General features: G+C 32.5%; 2 protein-coding genes across 5 annotated transcripts; both read right to left on the bottom strand.

Moving 5' to 3' along the window:
• Window positions 1-930: 930 nt before the first annotated feature.
• LOC108321420 (probable serine/threonine-protein kinase PBL28) lies at window positions 931-3,676 on the bottom strand. Its single transcript, XM_017553165.2, has 7 exons — window positions 3,110-3,676; window positions 2,809-2,996; window positions 2,359-2,557; window positions 2,116-2,279; window positions 1,926-2,030; window positions 1,630-1,752; window positions 931-1,538 (listed from the first exon to the last, which is right to left on the bottom strand). Exons 1-7 carry the CDS (start codon window positions 3,177-3,179, stop codon window positions 1,302-1,304), a joined length of 1,086 nt encoding a protein of 361 aa, XP_017408654.1. The 5' UTR covers window positions 3,180-3,676; the 3' UTR covers window positions 931-1,301.
• Window positions 3,677-11,739: 8,063 nt separating this feature from the next.
• LOC108321462 (transcription factor SRM1) lies at window positions 11,740-21,106 on the bottom strand. 4 transcript variants are annotated; one of them, XM_017553221.2, is made up of 3 exons: window positions 20,946-21,106; window positions 18,433-18,837; window positions 11,740-12,723 (listed from the first exon to the last, which is right to left on the bottom strand). In XM_017553221.2, the coding sequence occupies exons 2-3, from the start codon at window positions 18,816-18,818 to the stop codon at window positions 12,228-12,230; spliced, it is 882 nt and encodes a 293-aa protein (XP_017408710.1). In that variant the 5' UTR covers window positions 18,819-18,837; window positions 20,946-21,106; the 3' UTR covers window positions 11,740-12,227. The 4 variants fall into 4 exon arrangements, with proteins under 4 accessions (XP_017408710.1, XP_017408708.1, XP_017408709.1 ...); XM_017553219.2 differs by having other exon boundaries at window positions 18,433-19,187; window positions 20,946-21,103; XM_017553220.2 differs by lacking the exon at window positions 20,946-21,106 and adding an exon at window positions 19,991-20,527 and having other exon boundaries at window positions 18,433-19,187.
• Between the last annotated feature and the right edge of the window lie 1,430 nt (window positions 21,107-22,536).

The following is a 22,536-nucleotide window of genomic DNA, read 5'->3' as shown; positions in this document are numbered from 1 at the left end:
AATCTCTATCTACACTAGCTAATTTGTGCACCGTAGACTTGATAGAAAGAGAAAAATGGATGTTTGGAATGGAAAATTGGTTTGGGAAGAATTATAGTCTACATAATTCTTTTAGTAGATGAACTCAAATCCTGCTCTCAAATTTTATCCACTCAATGAATTGAGATGTGCTTTGCTAGAGTTCCAAATTCGCTCCGCGGATTGATGTCTGGTTAACAAATTCAAACCTTAGAGCAATTAGGATAAATTCCAAATAATATGTTTCGATGAGATAATTTTAAACATTAATTTATTTATTTAGTAAATTTAAAATTTTTGGAAGTAAAATGAGTGTTTTAGATGAGATAATTAAAATAAAATTGAAATTCTATAATTTTATTAAAGTAATTACGTAAAAATAAAATTTTATCTTAAAAGTAAAAATTTGTAATTCTTCATATTCTAAATTTTAAATTTTGGTCATCTTAGCCTAAAATCTAGGCTTGAGTCAATTCGGCTTAACATAGATTTAAATAAAAATGATTCAATTTCACATGAAATTCATTCATCTCATTTTGACATAGTCGTGATTCGATGTCTAGATCTAACTTGACTTAGCCTAATTTGACTTAGCCAAACTTAATATGTTTGTACTTGACTTGACATGAGCTTAGTCCAACTCAATTGAACATGATCTCATCCTGACTCGGCTTCATTTAGGTCCAAACTAACTCAACTCAATTTAGACTTGGGTTGACTTGGCTGAACTCAAGTCTCTCGGACATATTCAACTCGATTTGGACTCAAACAGTCTCAAATGAACCTGACTTGACTTGGCCTTAATTGGATTAGGGCCAAGTCAAGTAATTTGAAATAAAACATTTGAATGAAATAATTTAAAATCAGAGTAATGCAAATTCAATGTATTTGAATATGTTACAAATTGTAAATTCACTTACAAACATAAGGTAATTGAATTTGCTGAGCAAATTTAATTCCACTGAATTAGAGAGTAACGTGGTTGTTTCTCCATTATAGCGAATAATGGTATTCTAAGGTTGATGTATCATCGATTTATACATTTGAACTGATAAAAAAACCAACTATTCCAAACACAAAATAGTGATGTTATAGGATGCAAGAGAAGATTTTCAAGTGAAGTGGTTCGTTCATGTTAACGTTGTCAGCCACGGATTGATCATCCAAGTAACCCAAAGGCATTGTCACTAAGAATCATGCCAATACTTAATCAATGATCGTAACGCATTTTAATTTGAGTTCTTAACATGAATTGAAGAACTTTATGATATGATTTGATTAGATTAGACCATTCTGAAGCTATGCCTAACCATTCCCAAGCCCTTTGAATTGGTATGGATAATCATTTGGATTTCTTTGACACAATCTACCATTGAAGGTCTCTCATTACTCTCCGCATGAACACATCGTGAAGCCAGATTTGCAAACATGAATATAGACTCAATGGTGTAAGAATTTCGAGCCATCTCTGCATCTATCACCTTACGAAGCTTCTTTCTCTCTTTCAGTAAGTGCCTCACCTATGAATAAATGTACTTAAATTAAAACGACGGAGAGTTTTTAAGTCTATGTTTTTTGTTTTGTTTTTTCATTATCCACTGTGTTGCGTACCTGTAGTACTAGGTTTTGATCATTTGGACCCTGGTTTAAATCTAAAGCTGGACGTCCTGTGAGAAGCTCTAAAAGAACAACCCCAAAAGCATACACATCACTTTGTACTGTGAGTTTTCCTGTCTGCTCACACCAAAACATAACAATGTGTTAGTTTCACTTGAACATTTAATAATACTTGAGTTGTAAAATAATAAAAATTATATAAGTTTTTGATGAATGGTTTTTAAGAAATATGTCCTGGTTAAACAATTTGTAACCAATTTATAAGTCTTGTTATCTTTAAATATACATACCGATGTATACTCTGGATCAAAATAACCAAAGGTACCAAATACTCTGACTGTCACATGTGTCTCTTGTCCTTCTGGCATCAGCTTGGCAAGCCCAAAATCAGATATCTACAAGATGTATGTTCATTTTGCCTCAGTGCTTCATATGTTATGCTATATGTAAAATAAGTCATTGCTGGAAGTTTACTCATACCTTTGCTTCAAAATTGGCGTCTAAAAGAACATTGGTGGATTTGAAATCTCTATGAACAATAGGAATTCCAAGACAAGAACTTGAATGAAGGTAAGCAAGCCCTTTTGCAGCTCCTAGTGCCACTTTGAGTCTCACAGGCCAATCCATTTTTCTTTCTCCAATTCCTAAAATTAGGCACTGATTAACAGAACATGGATGTAGGAAATTTCCACAAAAGCATGGATTTGGGGGTACATTACTAACCGTTCAAATGATGTTGCAGGTTCCCATTATGCATATATTCATAAACCAGGAACCTGTGCTTCCCATCAGCACAGTATCCTATCAAAGAAACAAGATTTGGGTGGTCAAGTCTGCTTAATATGTCAACCTCTACACGGAATTCACGCTCCCCCTCTGCTGCTTTCATTGCTGGCAGCTCCATTTTTTTTATTGCTACAACCTTCAGATTAAAATACTTAAGTGATTAGTCTGCATTTTTTTGTAGCTAAGTCACAACGTAAGTCATTTTTTTACTCTGCTGCTATAACTCAATCTATGTGCTATTGGAATTCAATGATGGTATTGTGAAGAAAAATAATAAGAAATATGCCTGTCTTCTTTACAGAAGCTACATCTCAAGCAACACAATTTTGAGAATCATATAAGATGACCTCTTTTCTGTCATATAAACTTTTATCAGAAAGTCATTACCTCTCCTGACTTCAAATTGCCTCTGTAGACCCTGCCAAATCCTCCTTTTCCAAGCAGATTATCATCATTGAATGAACATGTTGCCTCTTCCATCTCCTTGAGTGTGAAAACACATGATCTGTGCCTCCTTTTTGTTGGTTGTGGTATATGATCTTCAAGCTGCCAAAACTCTGCAGGTTTATAAATCCCTGTGAAGAGAGCGAATGTGTAATTTGTTACGACTTGATGCTTCAAGAAGATACGCTCAGCACAAGTGACAACATACAAAAAACTAAACAAAAGGAAGAAGAAGAAGAAATACAAGGGTCTGAATGATCTTGAGATTTGCTTCTTCGACGCTTGTTCCATGCTGAGACTAAACCAAATGGCATGGTGGTGATCCTATCTTGTATGTTGTGTTCAAGGTTTTAAATTGCAGAAAAAGGTGGCAAATGTGAACGTGGGGTGTCCAAAAACCTTAACCTTGTGGCTGAAAATCCAACCTTTAACCGTTCTTTAAAACTTATGTGCATGACATGCCACCCTCAGAGAAACATGTGGATTTCTTCAAGAAGAACCATGCATGAATGAAGTGAATCGCATTGGAATAGTACTTGGCACGCATTTGAGGGAGCCTTTACCATATAAAAGTATTTTCATAGTAAGGAATCATGAGTGGAGTAAGCATGGAGCAAGTGGAATTACATGAGAAGAATACTGAATAACACACCCTACAACAACATAGATTTTGTGGAGCAGACAACAAAAGGAGAGAGAGATGTACTTTAAGGAAAGGAGAAAGCTGAGAAAAGAAAAGTAGACAGTGTTTGCTTGTCTTTTGGTTGGGAAGTGGTGGTGGGGTGCTTGCTCTGACAAGGAAATGGAAACCACACCCTCATTCTCCATTTTCATCAATTTTACGTTTTACTTGTTTATACAGCTTGAAAATACATTGGGGGGTTGGGTGGTCCTTTTCAGTTGCTCTCTTCAGTCTTCGTCATAAATATTGCTCCCAAATATTTCTCTAGTGTGGTGTAACCGTCATTCTCACTATTCATGTCTATCATCATCAACAATTGACTTAGATTTTCATTTTCTTCATGAATAATAGTATATCTCTCCTAATCTGTTAATGTCGGCTTCCAACTGAATTTTTCTTCTTCTGAAATATAGTATATGTACTCTATATTTGATAAGAAAAAAATACCTATCATATTTGCAAGCAACACATTTGTGTGAAATAAGCTCTCTAAAAGTCAAGCATTTATTAGTTTGTGAGGCAATGAAAAATAAAGAGATGATATTTTCTTCTTTTCAGTTCTCTCTTTTGGTCAAAAGGGAACTAGGAACTTGATCTTAGTTTAAGTGATCTGGTTTCTCACACTCCATTTTCCTCAATTGTGTTTCACAGGACTTACTTTGGGACGTGGAGAAGAAAGAGGAGGAAGAAGAGATAAGAAAATGAAGGAAAGGAAAAAAAAACAGGGTCAGAAGTTGCTTTCCCTTTCTTTTTTATTTTATTTTTTAAAGTTACACTTTTGTGAGATCCTTTACATCATAAAAACTCCAAAATAAATCATTTATTTGTAAATTCATTTCCAACTTCTACTCTACACTTCTTTTATAATACCTTGCAAAAAAAAAAGAAAAACATTATATATATATATATATATATATATATATATTAATTATTGTAATCAGTATCCAAATGAAATCCATATTTGGTATGAGTCATAAATAAATAATTTTATCTTCAAATTCATTAGTTTATATTATTAACTTTATAAATTATAGTTGGCGACTATTTAAATTTAGGTGAGAGTGGGTTTTAAACTATTTGACTCAATTAGTTCTTTCAGTTTTTTTTTAATTGAGTTCTTTAATATATTTATTTTTAATTGGACTCCTTCATCTAACTTTCTATTACAAATAATTAATTATGATGGTGAATTGTCTAATTTTGGTTAGAACTAGATAGTATAGTGCAACTGGATGACTCTTGTTTACATACTCCATCTCAACCACACTAATAATTTTGATGACATTAAAGTATTAAATTTTTAATAGTATAATGGCTTATGTACTTAATTGAAATATGTATCAAGACCATTATCGATTTTTAATTAACCATATCACTTTTATTCTTAAAGAGTCACAATGGTTATCACAATTTATCCAACTTTTTAAAAAAGATTCAACTTAATAACAACACAGATTCAATGCTATTGTGAAAACCAGTATCAAAAACAGTCAAAACCTATTTACACATCTAATATAAACAACTCACTATTCAGGATATCTTCTAATAGTTGAAGTGACATATTTAGAGAGTTCTAGTCATAAAAGGAAAATTAATGCATGTAAATCTTGGAATATATGTTGTCTTTTATTTTTTAAATATTGTAACATAATTAATATTGTCTTAACAAAACAAGATATTTTGATAGATTAAAAATCATACAAAATGAAGCAAAATTGTATGTACATTTTAGTCTCTCTCTTTCAGAAATGTAAAACACATAAAGTTGCATGTAGTCATGTTCAAAATCATACAAATCCTACAACCGTTATTTTTTGTGAAGCCAATAAAAGACTAAAGACTCTGACCAAAAGAAGATGCAAAGAGTAACAAGAAAGCAATTACCAACAATATAAAAAAAAAACTCTTAAATGTACATTGGATGAAACCCTTTCAATGTTAGCATGAACTATTTTGTATTTTGTTTGTAAAGTATCATTTTTCTATGTTGATTGAAATTGATTTTTTGTATTTAGTTTTATAAATATTTATTGATTTAGGAGTGATTTAATAAAAAAAGAATTTTTATGTATCTAAAGATTTAGAGGGAATCTAAAAATACTTGTAAATGAGAAGTGAAAAAAAAAACTTGGTTTATAATTCAATGGATTAATGAAACCCTACTTTAACTCATATCAATGAATGCTTTTTTCATTGAAAAACGTTAGATTAATATTTGCAAATAAAATACTATTTTCTAATTACACTATCAAATCCCTTTTAATATATTTTAATTATATTCTTCAGTTTTAATTTCACTACAACAATTAATGTGAAACCTAAAGTAATTATTGAAGAAAATGTTTGAATTAACACTTGTATGGTTGAAAATATTGAATCTAGAATCTATGAAATTAAAAAAGAAATATTTACTTGGAGAAATAAAATATTTTACATGAAAAAGTAAGAAGATAACATGAATATATATTCATAATTAGTACAATGTAAAAAGTGATGATAATTGATTTAGAGAATAATTAGATTATTATGATTAATTTTTTAACAATCGAACATAATGACCTATAGGTAAAATTGTTAAATATTATTAGTTCAAATATAAATAAGTTCAAACGATTCAAATGTAAAATAATAAAAAATTGTTAAATATTTCAAAGGACATGTGAAATAATTTAACATAAAATAAATCCTTATTCTAGAACAAAGTTTTTTTTTTAAAGTTAAATTTGAAGTCTTTTTAAGAAAGTATTTAAGTGGAATGAAATCGTATAAATATTGATTTCAAATGTTATGAAAGTAAATTTTTTGACATTGAGAGGTGAGAATATAGACATGAAAAGTGAAAATATTAACATATTATGAAAAAATTCCAACTCGACAAAAGTAATAATTATGCTAGCTAAATAATCAAATTATATTTCATTTAGTTATATTGTATAGCTGTTAACACAATTTGATACGTTTGATTATAAGTACATAAAGTACAATAACAATTAAAATATATTTATCGTTCTTTTAACTTATGTAGTGCATGACAATAAATTATAATCCATTAGACAAATAAATATTTTCATAAATTATGTTGATGTTTATATAATTAAAACTGTACGAAAACAAATAAGACAGGTTCTTAGAATTTATCAAATATAGCGGAATAAATTAGGAATGATATAATATGTTATTATTAGGGTTAGATTTAAGTGAATCTCACTCTCATTCATATAATTATTTATTTTTTTATAATTTAATGCTAAAGTTACCCATAAATTTACTCATATTTCTTAGTAAAATAAGTTTAAGTTTTCTTATTAAAAGTAAATTATTTGAATACTTAAATAAATTTGCTAGATATTTAAGACAATTAATAAGTCAAACTTCATTTATAAATACAATTTGTAAAATATTTTTCTTAAGTTATATATTACGAAAGATATTTTTCAATATGAATTAAATATTAAACTATGAATGATGAAGTCATAACAAACATTAAGCATAGAAACAAAATAGTAACGGAAAGACGAATATATATATATGGAGTTTGCTAACGCACGTATGCCTACGCCTATTTTTCAGTTGGTACATTTTAGCAATATGTACCGAATTTTAGTAGACAAAAATACCCTTATATATCATGAATTCTAAGTTTTAAGGTTAAGGGTATTTTAATAATTTTCATTCTCAAAACTAAAAAAAAATAAAAGAAACCCCCAAACTCTTGCTCACATTTCTCATTCCTCTCAACCATTTCTCTTTCATATCTCACACTCCAACATTTTCTCTGTCATCCTTACTGTAGCCCCAATTGAAAAAATCAGAAACACTTGCCGTTAAACAATTTGCTTTTGTAAAGAGTTGAGTCATTGACATATTCACCTTCAGGCAAAGGTTCATTCAAGATCTCTTCAATTTCACCATCTTCATTAACGTCTCTAATTTCATCATTTGCATATGTTGAATAATCATCTCTAAAAAAACCCTCCAAGCCAATTACCAATTCCTTCGGATGTCATTATGCTTGTGAAAATTAGATAAAGTTATATACGACAAAAATTATAAAATGAAAACTCATTATAAAATCATTTTTTGTAAGAAATTGTTTAACAACGAGTGTTTCTGATTTTTTTCCAGGTCAATTACCAATTCCTTTGATTTCATTATGCTTGTGAAAATTAGATAAAATTAGATAAGAAAAAAAATTATAAAATGAAAACTCATTATAAAATCATTTTTTGTAAGAAATTGTTTAAAAGCGAGTATTTCTGATTTTTTCCAAGTCAATTACCAATTCCTTTATGTTTGTGAAAATTGCATAAAATTAGATAAGACAAAAATTATAAAATGAAAAACTCATTATAAAATCATTTTCTATAAGATTATTTAACTGCCAGTGTTTCTGATTTTTTTTCAGTTGGGGCTACCATAGGATGACAGAGAAAATGTTGGGCGAGAGATGAAAGAGTAAGGGTTGAGAGGAATGAAAGAGGTGAACAAGAGTTTGGGGGTTTCTTTTTTTTTTTGGAGAATGAAAATTATTAAAATACCCTTAACCTTAAAACTTAGAATCTATGTTATATAAGGGTATTTTTGTCTATTAAAACCCGGTACACATTGCTAAAATGTACCAAATGAAAAACAAGTGTACGCGCGTTAGCAAACCCCTATATATATATATATATATATATATATATATATATATATATATATATATATATATATATATATATATATAGAGAGAGAGAGAGAGAGAGAGAGAGAGAGAGAGAAACAACACCAATTACATGAGAGTTTGATTAGTTACATCTAATCCCAACAAAACAGATTTAGTTTTTCATTGTCATGAAGAGCCCAAAGAGAGATGATGAACAATTGAAGAACATGGAGACCTAAAGAAGAGAAAGGGGATATTCCTAGAAACCATACCAGTTTCCAAAGCTCTTCAAAATGCACTATTTCCCCTCTAAACCACCAAAACCTCCCTCTCCATTAAAGAAGTAAGAAGAAATAAGACAAGTGTGCCATATTAACAATTGTTAGCTTTGAAATTTATAACTTTGACCTTTTACTATCATTTCCTTGGGTTATGTTCTTATAGACGCCGGTGCCCCTCCTAACAGACGTCTATGTGTCCAACTTATTTACCAACATGCCACCGGTCAATAATTTACGTTGATTATTTAGTGGTCCGACGTCTACTGGGTGACGTTAAAGGCCAACTCTGCACTAGTGGTGGCTGACTTATGAGCTTTCCTTCCATGAAGAGTTTCTTCAAGACTCAATCCCTCTTCATGTTCTTCATACCATAAGGTTTTCCTTCATGGGTGAGTTTTCTCCATGGTTGACTTTGCCATGTGCATCCCACACCAAACTTGCTCTTTTCACTAATAGTTGGGTTTTTCACTTTCTTCATGATGACTCTAATTTTATTGTGACTTTCTTGTTTTTTTCTTTGATTGAATTCTTTTTAACCTCGACCAACTTGTCCCTAATTGGGTTCTTTACTATTTTTATGGTCGATTTTTCATTAACCGAGTTCCTATCAATAAGTTGAGCTTCTTTTAAGAGATAACATAATGCCCATGCCTTCTTCACACCAAAATCATCATCATTTTCAAGTCGTCACTTCTCATCTTACACCTCTAGTGCAACTCTAAGATCCTTCTCGGCACGCAACTACTCTTACAAACTTAACACTTCTTGTTCAAGTTTCAGGCACTATTAATGCAAAACCTGCTTTCTTCTCTCTAAGCTTGCCTATAATACATTATCTCTAACTTCCTTGTCAATTCTTTATTTTAAAATGCCTATTGCAAGCTCTAACCTTTGGATAACGAGTTCACCTTCGTACATGTTTGAGCTATCTAAGCTATACAAATGCACCACTAAGCTATTTGAGCTTCTCACTTGCTCCACCAACTTATCCAAGCTATATACATGCTCTACCAAGCTACTTAGGCTCCCTTTAAGCTTTCTGCGATGTTCACTTGCTCGACCAACTTAATCAAGCTATGTAGATGCCTCACTGAGTTAACCGATCTGACCTCATGCTCAATTGAGCTTTTCACATGCTCCATCGAGCTCTTCATGTTCATTTTTGGGCTATTCGAGATCTCTTCACTTTCTGCCAAGCTTTCTAAGCTATCTACGCATCCCATAAAGCTGACCGAGCTATCTACATGTCTTATTGACTTATCCGTGCTACTCGACTGACTTATAGTACTCGACCTTTTTGTCGAGTTCTCCACTTGCTTGTGTTTGATCCTTAGATTACATCCCACCTTTTAAATGTACTACCCCTAGCACATAAAGAATTTCTTCTAGGCTTGATTCCTCTTGATCTTCGTCCCAAAAATCTTCTCAATTGAGTCCATAATTTTCATCCCAAATTCATTACAAAGCAATGACTCCAACCCATCTTAGCCCTGTTACGATATGTTCAACATATCATCTATATGCAATAATAAATATATGAACTAACAATTTTCATCCTCTGATGATAAACATATGGCATAAGGACTTATGTTGTATCCTTAAGAGATGATAAACTTATCAAATGTCTTATACATGACTAAGAGGTTGTTTTGATATCATAATAATCTCTTTAATTTACATACACATTTCTTGTCACTTTAAAGTCTTTTAAGATGTTCAAAGTCCATGTCTTGAATTGCTACTAAAGCAAGCAAGACTCTAATAAACATGTGCCTGATCACTAGAGATAAATTCTTATTGTAGTTCATTTGTACCTTTTGGTTATAACCCTTGACTACCAATCAAGCCTTGAACCTGATATTTTGATATAGTCACTTAATCAAATGTTCTACCATCGAATGCTTCAAAAGTGATCTTCTTGAAGATTCACTTGCAATCAATAATACTTTTTTCATACGTAGCTTCACTAGATCCCAAACTATCATCCTTCTATACAAACTCAATCTCCTCATGCATGACAATTATTTACTTATCACCCTCATGACAAATAATTTTTGTATGGAAAGTTGTTGGTTTTGAAGACTTTACCTCCTTCACTGTGACCAACGTATAAGAAATGCTACCACAAAAAAATCATCTCTTATATTGTCATTGCTACCTCTAAGAATTGCACACAATGGTTTAAGGGTCAAATAAGTGTTTTTGTGCTAGACAATAGGTGTCTCATCTATAGACGTCGTATATTTACCTAACGGTTCTTTGAAATAGAAATTTACTCATTATCATAATCATTTTAACTCTCTAGACACTTCCCATGTTGTCTCCTTAGAATTTATATGAATCAAATATACTTCATCAAATACAACCTCTATACTTAAAATCACTCATTTCTTATACCTTAACCAAACTGAATTTTGAAATTAAAAATGAGATTAGACGTCATTACTTCCTATGAATACGATGTAGGTTAATTTCTAATGCTAAAATAGTTGCAAAATCTTGTTTGATGTGTCTAATGATGCAAAATCTTGTTTGATGCAAAATCTAAGTGATTCATCAAGTACTCAGTTGGTTTGCTCGACCACTTCTAAATTCGAGTCTTGAACTCAATGAAAGTAGATGGTGAACGACTTAGATGGATCTTTCTTCATGAAAACCAGACATTATTTTATAGTGATTGAATGTGACCTCCTTCTCTACTTCAAACAATTGAAGGGAGAAGTTGAAAGCCATATGAAGTGGTCCTAGGAGCATGAGGAAGCTAGCCAAGATGTTTCTGAACCAAACATCATCAAAGAATTCGAATTTGTACTCAAGACCTTGCAAAAGGTGGATGACCACATCCTAAACGCATAAAGGTTAAAGGGAAGAATTGGATTATGAAACAATGTATGTGCCATGTCCCATTTGATAAAAAGGGGTTGGTAAGTTGTAAGGCACATTCTTCTGTCTTTATTACTCTGTTGCTTAATAACAAAATTGCCCTCGTTGTAGATTTTCCATTTCATATGGAACACTCCCAGATAAGTTATGTGGCAATTGCTACGTCAATTATTTGGCCAAAGCGTGGTGGATTTCATGTTACGTATGTTATTGTAATGTTTTAAAACATTATCCACGAAGGCTTCCTACATGCTTATTGGAAGTGCTTCCTAGTAAAGAATTTCGTTTGTGCTCTTAGACTTTAGTAGACATAATTAATACAACTATTCTTTTTGTACATCACTTAAATGTTGTAATGGCACTAACCTGCTAACAAGTGAAGGTAGACGGGAAATTTAGATCCTACTGAAAATCAGAAACAATGTCAAAATACAACAAAAACTAATTCAAAGACACAGAACCTTTCTCTACAGCATGCACCACTTTATATGACTAACTAAAACTATTTCAATGTCTACAAAACAACCTTACTTTCATGCTGTCGTATTCCAAGGGTGCCAGATATTCCATCCATGGCAACCGATGCAGACACATTCTAATGCTTCTATCTAAGTATCGCTTATTTGAAATAATTGATCGGACATAAAACTCGCACATAAGCAACTTATGGAATAGGAAAAGAATTAGGACATACTTGGATAAACTTCTCCATGAACAGTTCTAGACAAAGAAAATAATATTTCATTTTTCCTTCTCATTCTTTTCCTTCTAGAGCTACTTAAAGGAGAAATTTATCCAAACAAATCCTTACATTATGTTCAGAAGCCATCTTCTGTGCCTTTTTTTGTACATTAGACCTCTGAACAGACCTTCATCTATGAGCAGATGTGTGTGGCATGGGGTATGGCACAGGACCCAAGTTCATTGGGGCTCCAGGAACAACTGTCCCAGGAACTGGGGCACCAAGACCGTATGCCATGTGTGCCGAGGCAGGAAGGTTCACTGGGGTGCCAACTGCAGATACAAGAGGTCCTATAGGTTGTCCAATGGTAGGAGCAGCATATATTCCTACACTTGGGGCAGCACTTGGGGTTGGAGGGGCTGGTTTCGTTGGTTTTCCAGAGTTTGCTGCAGAACCATTTGTTTGGCCAGTAATTGGTCCTTGAGGTGCTGAAACATCACCATTGTTGACACTGGTGATATCATGTATGCTGGATCGCCTTCTATCTTTATTCATCGAGTTCAACCGAATGAAGTACTTTTGGGCATGGCTTGCAACTTGTGTAGGTGTTCTTGTCACTACAAAGTTCCTTGATATGCTTCGCCAGTCACCTTTTCCATATTTTTCCAAGCCAAGAAGAAATAACCTGTTCAAGCGAATCAGTGTGTAATTGTTAAAAACGAAAATTGTGATTGGAAGCATGTCAAGATACCAAAAGAGAAAGTACCAATGAAATGCACATTATTGTTCATAAAATTGTCAAATCCACATGCAACCCAGATCCTTAGTTTTTAACTTCCAACACAAGAAAAACTCTATAATGATATCTGGTACGTTAAAAATTCAAGATAGCTTCATTCCCTTCACATGGACTAAAATTAACACTTTGCTTTGAAAATTATGACAGGAACTGGTACCGTAAGCTCCATCTTTAGTAGCTCTATGGTTAATATGATATTGACCGTCATATGATTCATCTTTATGATTAATAATTACTGAAAGTCATATTTACATGGCTAAACATCAAACTGAAAGCAAGAAAGATTCTGTACATAAAAACAATTATAGAGATGCTTAAAAGAGATGCCTCAGCAATCACCATATCAAAAGAAGCATATAGAGAGATGGGTTGGCTAGGTGCAAACTCAACTTACATGGAAGATTCATTCTTGGCTAAAGGGAAAAAGGCATTAAAACTGTATAACTTGCATCTTAAGCTACACGATCTATGGACAGAATTGCAGGATTGGCAAATGACTCCTCTCTGGAGAGGCTATTATGAATTTAAATTAACACTTCAGATGATTTGAGATGGGTTCTTGCAGCTGAATCTCGGAACATGAACCCTGAAATCTTGAGGACGTCATTGTGGAAACTAGACACAGAAACTCTAGTTCAGGTTTGGCTTCGTATTTTAATCTTCCACAAGAATATTGGGTGTGTTAAGGATCCCATATATGTTCTAGAAACAGGTGTAGGTGAGCATATTTCTATAGATGCAGCTGCTATCGATTAAAAATATGGCCATTCTGCAAGAATTTTGGTCGACGTTAATCTTGAGGATGAGAGATCAACTTACGGTAAAAAGTGAAGGTTTCGCTTCTTTCTTTTTTCTGTAAAATATTTATGAAAGGCTCCCAGATTTTTTTCTTGGTTGTCCCTCTATAGGAGATAATGTTTCTCAATGTTGACATAATAGAATCAATTCAGGAAACTGATATGAATAAGGTACAAGACTTAGTAGATGATCTTCGTGAAGAGTGGAATTCAGATGCACAAGTGGATATTATGGATCTGAATAATATAATTTTAGTTAGCAAAGAAACTGGTACAACAGTAAGGATTTGAGAAGAAGAGCAACAGGATTATATTACACAACAGATAGAATAGCAGTGTTAAGGGTTCTGAGACCACAGATTATGGTAGTATGCCACCCCTTATGCAAAAAAGATAAGGATTGTGCTGAAACCAACATGACAACAGTTGTACAAAACGATATTCAATTGATCAATCAATCTTGGGTTGATCAATCTGAAAAGGAGGAAGAAATTCAAGATGTAGTCAAAAAGCAAAATAAAAAAGAAGCAGGAAAAGCTTCAAGTTTAGAAGCCTCGGACTTGATCCAGGGCTGTTACTTCCTTAAAATCACCTTGACAAGTGTTAAACCTTAACGTATTTTCCTCAAATATGAGGTATGGCAGAAGCACAATTTGGTGCCTATGTTCCAGGAATACCTATCAATATGTTCTTATGAAGTTAAAAGTTAAAGAAGGTGTGGACAATTTTTTGTTGTAAATAGTAAATTACTAGAATAAAAATATCCTTAATATCTCTATAGTGATGAGGAGAAAATGTCTTTAAAATATTCCTATTCGTTTCTTTAAAATCAGAAACATGTGCAAGTTCTCAAATATGCTTTCAGAAGACTTGAACATCCTTCATCCAACCTTATCAAATCCTTGTTCATTTGTTTGCCAAAGTTTAGTATAGTTGTTGATGGGAAACCATCCTTCCACATTGACCAAGAAACAAGAAAATGGAAAAAATGATAAATAAGGGACCAAGCACTAGAACCATGACTATGAATACATGAAGATTGGGCTTCTACTGGGCCCAAAACACTTTACATGGGCCATCTCTAGTGGATTATAAATTTGTAAAGAATAACAATAAGGCTATTGCTTCTTGCACCCTATCAAATTTCTCCCAGCACCCTATCATTCAGGATTTCAATTTCCGGAACACATTGAAACAAATCCGGAAATTTTTTTCCTCAAGGCAATCACCTCTCTCTTATATTCCGGAAGCTTTTGATTGAGTGGAGCGAGAAATTTGATAGGGGTGCTGGAAGCTTTCACCTAAGAACAACTGGAATCGTAATTTGCAAACTAGTCTAAGTTTTTTAAGCTTGTAATTAGACCAAGTAGACTAGGATATTTGGAATTGTATTTGGGCCAAATAGGGATGTTTATTCTTACATTCCATCAAATTTTTTCTTTCACCCCATCAACCGGATTTTGCTTTCCGGAACTTCCATAAAAATTTTCGAAAGCCTATGATGGGGTGTAGGAAGAAACACCCCCCAAATATACTAGATTATTTGACCTTGTATTTGAGTCTAGGGTTGCCTTGCATGGACTGGACTTGTAAATAGATATTGGGGTTTTGATAGCGTTTAAATTGGGTTCATCCAAGCCTAGAAGAAGCCCTAGGCCGGTCATGATCTAATACTAGGCGCACATGGACCTTGCATCACATTTCATACATTAAATGTGACTAGATCCATGAGTGGCACTGGTTTTCTAGGAGCACATGGGAAATTCAATTATGCTCTTGAAATTCTCACCCAAGAACTCTATAAATACGGTCATCATTCCGTTATATTTTCATTTTGGAACATAGTAGATAATTGACGCAAATTTTGTGTCTTCTCTTCTTTCAAGAGTCACCACAGGAGTGCTTTCCTTCTTTAACCTTGCGAGCCCTTAGAAGCATTGTTTGGCCACTCTTATCCATTCTTCAACCTCTTTTCCCCTAGCTTCTGCAACTCCATTCATTCCAATTCGATGCACGCCACTCCTTCTAGTACATTCCTCCATCAGTTCATCCTTGTTAGACCAAAGATGGTTATAGACCCTTAACTTTGATGGTAACAAACAATTAAACATGTATAAGGATTTGGAAAAAAGATTTGTTGATCAAACGATGCTTTAGTCTTCTAGTGTCCATTGTATGATGTTCTTAACATGTTTAAAAGCTTGATGGGATCTTCGCACAAAAGTAAATACATCTACTTGATCAAGGTACAATAAAAAAGGCACACCCTATGTAGTGAAGTGAAAGAAGTCAGAGAAAACTACTCCAACAACTCATAGCCATACAGGGTAGAATATTTAACCAACTTCAGCAAGATAAGTAGATTGTTTTATTTTATCAAGAAATTAAGTTGGTGAAACAAATTAAATGACATTTACATCATGGTGAATTCCTCTCTCTACATGAAGGTTTCAGACAAAGACGAGCCAACAACTATATTTTCGGGGTGCTATATAATATACATTGAAGAAGAGTCTTTGATTGACATACATCATGTAGAAAAATTCATTTTACGCAGAAACCATTCAAATTTTCTCTAATATATATCCTAGGAGTGTCTCTAATATGTTGTTTTACTTTCTTTTTTAAAAATGTATTGATTGATAGGACTAAAATTAAATCTGGGTTCAACATGACTCTGTACTCTCCTTTGTATTCGTAAGGCTTGTATTCTAAATTTATAGTACACAATTATCTACAGTCAAGACTTCTTTTGAAGACAACTAGTGATGAAAAATATATATTTTAGAAAAAATGTTCATTTATGGAAAGAATATACTCTAATTTTGCTATAATAAAAAGTGTTTTTGAACCATCATCCTCTGATATAACTATTTATTGAAAAAAAAATGATTAATTTCTCTTCACAAATATTATACATTCTTGTAAGATTTTTTAGAAAAAATTATTTTAACATATCTAAGTCATTTGTATCTAGAACTTCTAAAACATTATCACTCTGATATCAAGGTCTTATTGTGTTATATTCATAAGTTCTATGACTTTGACTATAAAAATAAACTGTCATATAGCTACAAGTATGACTAAAGGAGAAAATTTATAACACAAGTCCCATTCACAAACTGTGTCCATGATTTCAAAATGTAAAGCGATAAAAGGTATTAAAAGAAGAAAGCAAAAACAGGGAACTCAACTTCTATCACCAAAAGACACAAAATTGAAAAATGAAATAACTGATTAACTTGTGGGGACCAAAATCAGAAGTTTAACTATTTAATTATATATTGTATCTTTAGTAAGTCCACAACTTAAGACTACTGTTAGTTCGGACGGACTACATTCTAGTTCTACTTTGGAATAAGCACCACGAGTGTGCTTCTGATACATAAATTTGATTAGCTTAACCATTCAACAACCAAGATGCTGATTCAATAGCAGCATCATGTTACCTCTGTTAACTTAGCATGCTTCACACCCGACGGGATTAAACTACATCAGATATAAATTCAAAACAAATGTAGGAGAAATGAATATTTTTTTACTGCAGAATGGCCTTTCCAAAGGGAAATCACCTTAAGTAATCTAGAGTATCATTGACAACAGTGACTTACATCATGAACCCGAAGGCATGTTCGCAACTGAAGAAGTCACCACATGGCCAACTTCACTTTTGGGGCATGGTTTTTTGGTTCAGGCAAGAGACTGTTTGTCTTTTAACAATACTGCATTATACTTAAATATTTTCATTTCAAAAATCCATAACTTCACCAAAAAACTTTATGATTAACTGATAATCTAAACGGTTCTTCTCACTGCGTATATCCATGATAACTCTCATGTACACATCCCGAAACTATCATCACGTATATCAATTGAAAATTTGATACTATTATTGCTCCAATGAAGCATTAATACAATAAAAAAAATAAGTAAAATTTCAACTTAATATCCATGCCAAGCAATAGCTGAACTATGATTTTGACTTGCTCTTCCTCTAAACAGAAATCTAATCTGAATATCTTGTCACCATCTCCAGACTATAAATACCAATGCAGTTAACATACAATTTGGTTCTTAGCTTGTGATATTTTATTTATTTATTTTCTGGAAGAGCATGCCTATTGAATTCCATCCATCAAATAACAAACTCTCAAAAACCAATGGAACACGGGTGCCACTTCTAAGGAATAAAAGTATGTATTAACACAACAATACGTGTAAAACCATCTCAGTTTTAAAATCTCATTCCCCAGATACTCAATTTAACATAATCACTTGTTGCTAGCCCCCACTGCATTAACCTACATAAGAAACAACTAGACGAGCATTTTTTTTTAAATCATGGGGCATGATAACAAAAGAAGTAACAAGTAAGCTTCCTGTCAGAATAGTGTCTCTTCCACAGTACGATCAAACTGATATTTCTGGAAGAATCAAAGCTAAAATACTGTTTTAAACACAAACCAGTGGTGCAATCCAGACAGATGGCTAAAACCATCGACGAGGAAGTATGGTTTTAGTAAGATATTCTTGTTAAACAATTAGTAGTAATAAGTCATGACATTTTAGACTGAATGGAAAATAAGCTGATAAAGATCAGACAGAAGAAATAAGTAGTTAACGCACACAAGGATCACTGAATATATAATCAGATTCAAGTTCAGAGTACTTAAAAAGTATATGGTTAAAAAAAACAAACTTGAGACAACAAATTCAAACAACGTCAAAATTAACAATAAGCAACCTGCCTCGTGCTGTTTACCATGCCTTATACTAGAATAAGCAAAGAGAAACTAACCTGTGTTCATCCTCTGTCCATGCAATACCCTTTCGTCGTTCCTGATCTGATCTTGAAGCCTTATTTCCATGACTCGATTCGTTGTTACTATTCCATGAACTGCCTCCCTTCTTGCCAGCTCCTTCATCACTAGCATGGCTTGCTGAGCCCTCTGAAGGATAATTATAAGATGGCAAAGGTACGCAACCAGATTCAATCTGATTAATATCTTCAACCAAGAGCTTGTAGTGGTGCTTAATCTCTTCCAAGGTTTTCCCTGGTACATCAGCCGCAATCTTCTCCCATCTGTCGGAAGCATCTTCAGGATGAATTGCCAAGGCATTTTCAAATGCTTTATCCTGTTCTTTGCTCCACTCGGAGCTACTTCCGACTTCATCCGCAGTCATCTAGTCTTGTTTAAATCAACTATAGAGATTTGTTTCAAAACGAGAGAAAAGGTTTTTATATAACAGTTCAACAATCCACGTCAAACCCACACCTTAAATATCACAAACACACTGGTTTGTTTCTTGGGAATAATGGATCTAGTTTATCTCTTTGAAGACAACCTTAATATTACTTTGATCTTATGCTAAATTATTGCAGCAGATATGTGCAATAAGTTTCAGTCCTGAAGTAGAATCAACAGAGACAGAAAATGCCACGAAGCAGACCAGAGTTCAATACCAACTAAATCCCAAACACTGAGGTATGTAAAATTTCAATGGTGATTTTTGCTTCAGAATTGAAAAACTGGACTCTTGTGAATTGTTTACCTATTAATGAATGAAAAGGCAACAAAGTACAGTCAGGGCATGAGAAATGTCTGATAATCATTAATACAAAGATGCAATCCTTGGCATTTTAAGGGAAGTGAAAATATGGACATTGATCTGAAGTTAGTCAATGAGATGGTAATTAGGGCTCTGGATTTCAAATACACGAAAGAGACATTTCATAAACAAACAAAGTAGAAAAACCGAGAAGTGTATAAGGGCTTAAAATTACTATATTCCATATGCAAAAAGGAAAAATAGATTATTCATATCTCTTCTTATAAGAACAATTTTAACAGCACAGGACCACAGAAATATAAGTTCCCACCACCGTAACTATAACAGTTGTAAATCTCACATTCACGAACACATTCAACACCCTCATATTTTGTTTTTTATTCTTGCTATATCACTCTAAGTTTAAGCCTACCCTAAAGACCAAATCAAGGTCCAGCTTGCATCATTAAGTGGTTGTCTGGATTACCGTTTCCGAGTCTTCAAACAAAAAGTCTCACTTTCCTATGCACTAAACCTAGAAGTAAGTCTTTTTGTTCGATTGAGATTGAATTGAGTTCATTATAATGTAACGGTTACACAAACACACTAAGAATTTTAAAGTTGAAGAAGTTTCAGAAAGACCAAAGGGTTATTTATAAGAACATTACAGTGATTATCAAATGAGCTTAGGTCTGTATTTCCATCTTGGCTATCAATATAACCATGCAAGAATCAGCTAAACAAATCCAATCTCAACATTTTTTATCAAAATCCCTAGTAAGAACTCTGAACCCAATTCAACTTACCTCGGAACAGTAAAATAAACAGCTGATGATTCCCTTCATTTGAGGTATAGCTATGCTTCTTCTTTTTTTTAATCTGAGCTAAAAGTGATTAGTAAGTAATCCCCTAAAACACATAGTAGGCCAAAGGTACAACCAGCATTCCCAGGCTTCTGACACTCTAACTAACCAACCTAAGTCTGTCTTTCACACCATTTTAACTGATTTAATTACCAGTCAAGTAAAAAGGTAAAAACCTATATATTTCTGACAGTGAAGGGCTTGGTGTCCCTTGTTTCTTTACAAGTTTGGTGAAAAAGAAAAAACATATAAATTTCAAAACATTTTATTCTGATTTTAGAAATGATTTTAACCTATTCAAAAATAAAATGAAATTAGTAATTATCCCAACAAAGGCATATAAAGATAATCCAGATATTAAGAAAAAAAGTGTAAAAGATAAGAATCAGATTTAAGATTTAAAAGAAAACCCTTAACTGGGTAAGAATTTGTTAAGGGCAGAACTAGGAAATCATAAATGACATTGATGAGGGTTATCCTTAGATACCACAAAGAGATAGATGGGTCACAATTGGTCCCATCCCAACAATAGCTTTGCCACAAATAGGACAGCAGGAGTTGAAAAAGCCAGAACCCAAGTTGCAACCCACAGGAATCTGCAGGACGCATTAATATCTGACAGATGATTATACAACATGAAGAGAGAGAAAGAAAAGATTGAGGAATAAACCAAAAGGAAAGTTAGAGAGAGAAAAAGAATGAATTTTTTTTAACCCTTTAGCTTTATTTTTCACATTCCAACAAAAATGAAAAATTGAAAATGATATCAAGTAGCAGAAGATCAGGTAAGATAACAATCATAACAGAGGATACGATAGCATAAACAGTAGAAAAAGATTTAAATTTATTGCTATGAATTACGGGAGTTTGTGAAAAATAATGAAAGCCAAGCTATTACCTTTTTCTTCCTTCTTGAGTGCTTGCTTCAATCTTTTTTATGCTAACTACCTTCAGCTCACAGAGAGACTGTTGAACACAGAAAAGAGTCAAATAAAGCTGTATGGTCTATATATAGGTACTGAACTGGATCAGTATAATGCTTCTCTCTCATGATCCCTTTTTTTGGAGCTATGCTCAATATTTTCTTTCTGTTTATCTTATCAGAACAGTAAATGCATACATTCCTATAAACAAATAATAAACGTGTGATGGTTTAAGAGAACTAATCATGAAGGATTGAATGTTATCTTTTAAACATATTATATTATTATTCATTAATGAAATTGAATAATAATCAATCAAAGGATGTTCCTTTGTTGGCTGTTTTGGATAAAGTCCTAGTTATACACCAAAACCAGCCAAGTTGCAACACCTTGTGGAGAATCAATCATTGCCAACCACATCAGATGAAAGTCAAATTTTGCCGGCTAAAACGAAAGGCGCAGAGACTGCACATGGTATGGGACATTCAATAATTATGTCTTTTTACATTCCTCAAGGCTGTAATTTATCATTTGAAAAACATGCTTCTTGCAAACGTGTAATTTTCTTATCTCGTCTTCCATGTAAGGCGAAAAATATTAATACTTTTTTTAAATAATACTGTGTGAATAATTTACACAATACTTAAAAATACTTCCTGTACTTAATGAAGTGAAGAAAGAGACAATGGAAAAAAATAATTTAAAAATTGAATTAGAAAGAAAGTGAGAAGAAAGCAAAATCTAGTCTTTTATATCAACAAGTTAACTTCTTTTCTTTTTCTCTTATAGAAACTGGTAGATGGCTCAAAAGCGTCAAAGGAAGGGAAGGATATTTCAAGCTAATTTTGAGTTAATTCTTATATTAGGAATGTTGTGTAACACTGGACTTTTGTTGAATGTTTTTGTAATTATTATTATGTCTGTACAAATAGAACCTATTATTTAGCATTTTATTTGTACTATATGCTGGTTGCTTATTAGATAGTTTGTTGGATTATGCAACTAATTACTTCAATAAGCTTATAGTATAAATATCTATTTTCTTACTTATATAAAAGCTTTGATTCATTTGTGATTAAAGATTTATGCCTTTGATAAAAACTATTCAATAACTGCACTTGGTTTTTATATTTGAATTTTTTTAATTTGAAATGACTGAATTTTGGAAACTTAACATTGTTTTAGGGTTATGACTAAATTTTCACATTATACATAGCTAAGCTATCTTTTATTTTAAACAACAATAAATATATATATATATATATATATATATATATATATATATATATATATATATATGTGAATATCAATGTGAGCTACTGAATTTTGATTCATATAAAAGAGTTTTCCATCCTATAAGAAAATAATTGTGCATCCAAATCAATCTGATATATGTATTTTATTTTCTTGTTATTGTTATAATGTGTGTTTAGATTTTATTTTTCTTTGTTTATTTTTTAATTAGTCTTTTTATTTATGCTTTAATTTTGTTTGGCCCTCTCTAAATTGAATTGAATTATTTTTGTAATTACTGTCACAATACCTCTAATATTCCTCTCTAACCTT

The sequence above is a fragment of the Vigna angularis genome, chromosome 1, assembly GCF_016808095.1.
Source record: "Vigna angularis cultivar LongXiaoDou No.4 chromosome 1, ASM1680809v1, whole genome shotgun sequence".
Classification (NCBI taxonomy): Eukaryota; Viridiplantae; Streptophyta; class Magnoliopsida; order Fabales; family Fabaceae; genus Vigna; species Vigna angularis.
Note: the sequence above shows the minus strand (reverse complement) of the source record. Positions and strands in the feature narration are given on the sequence as shown.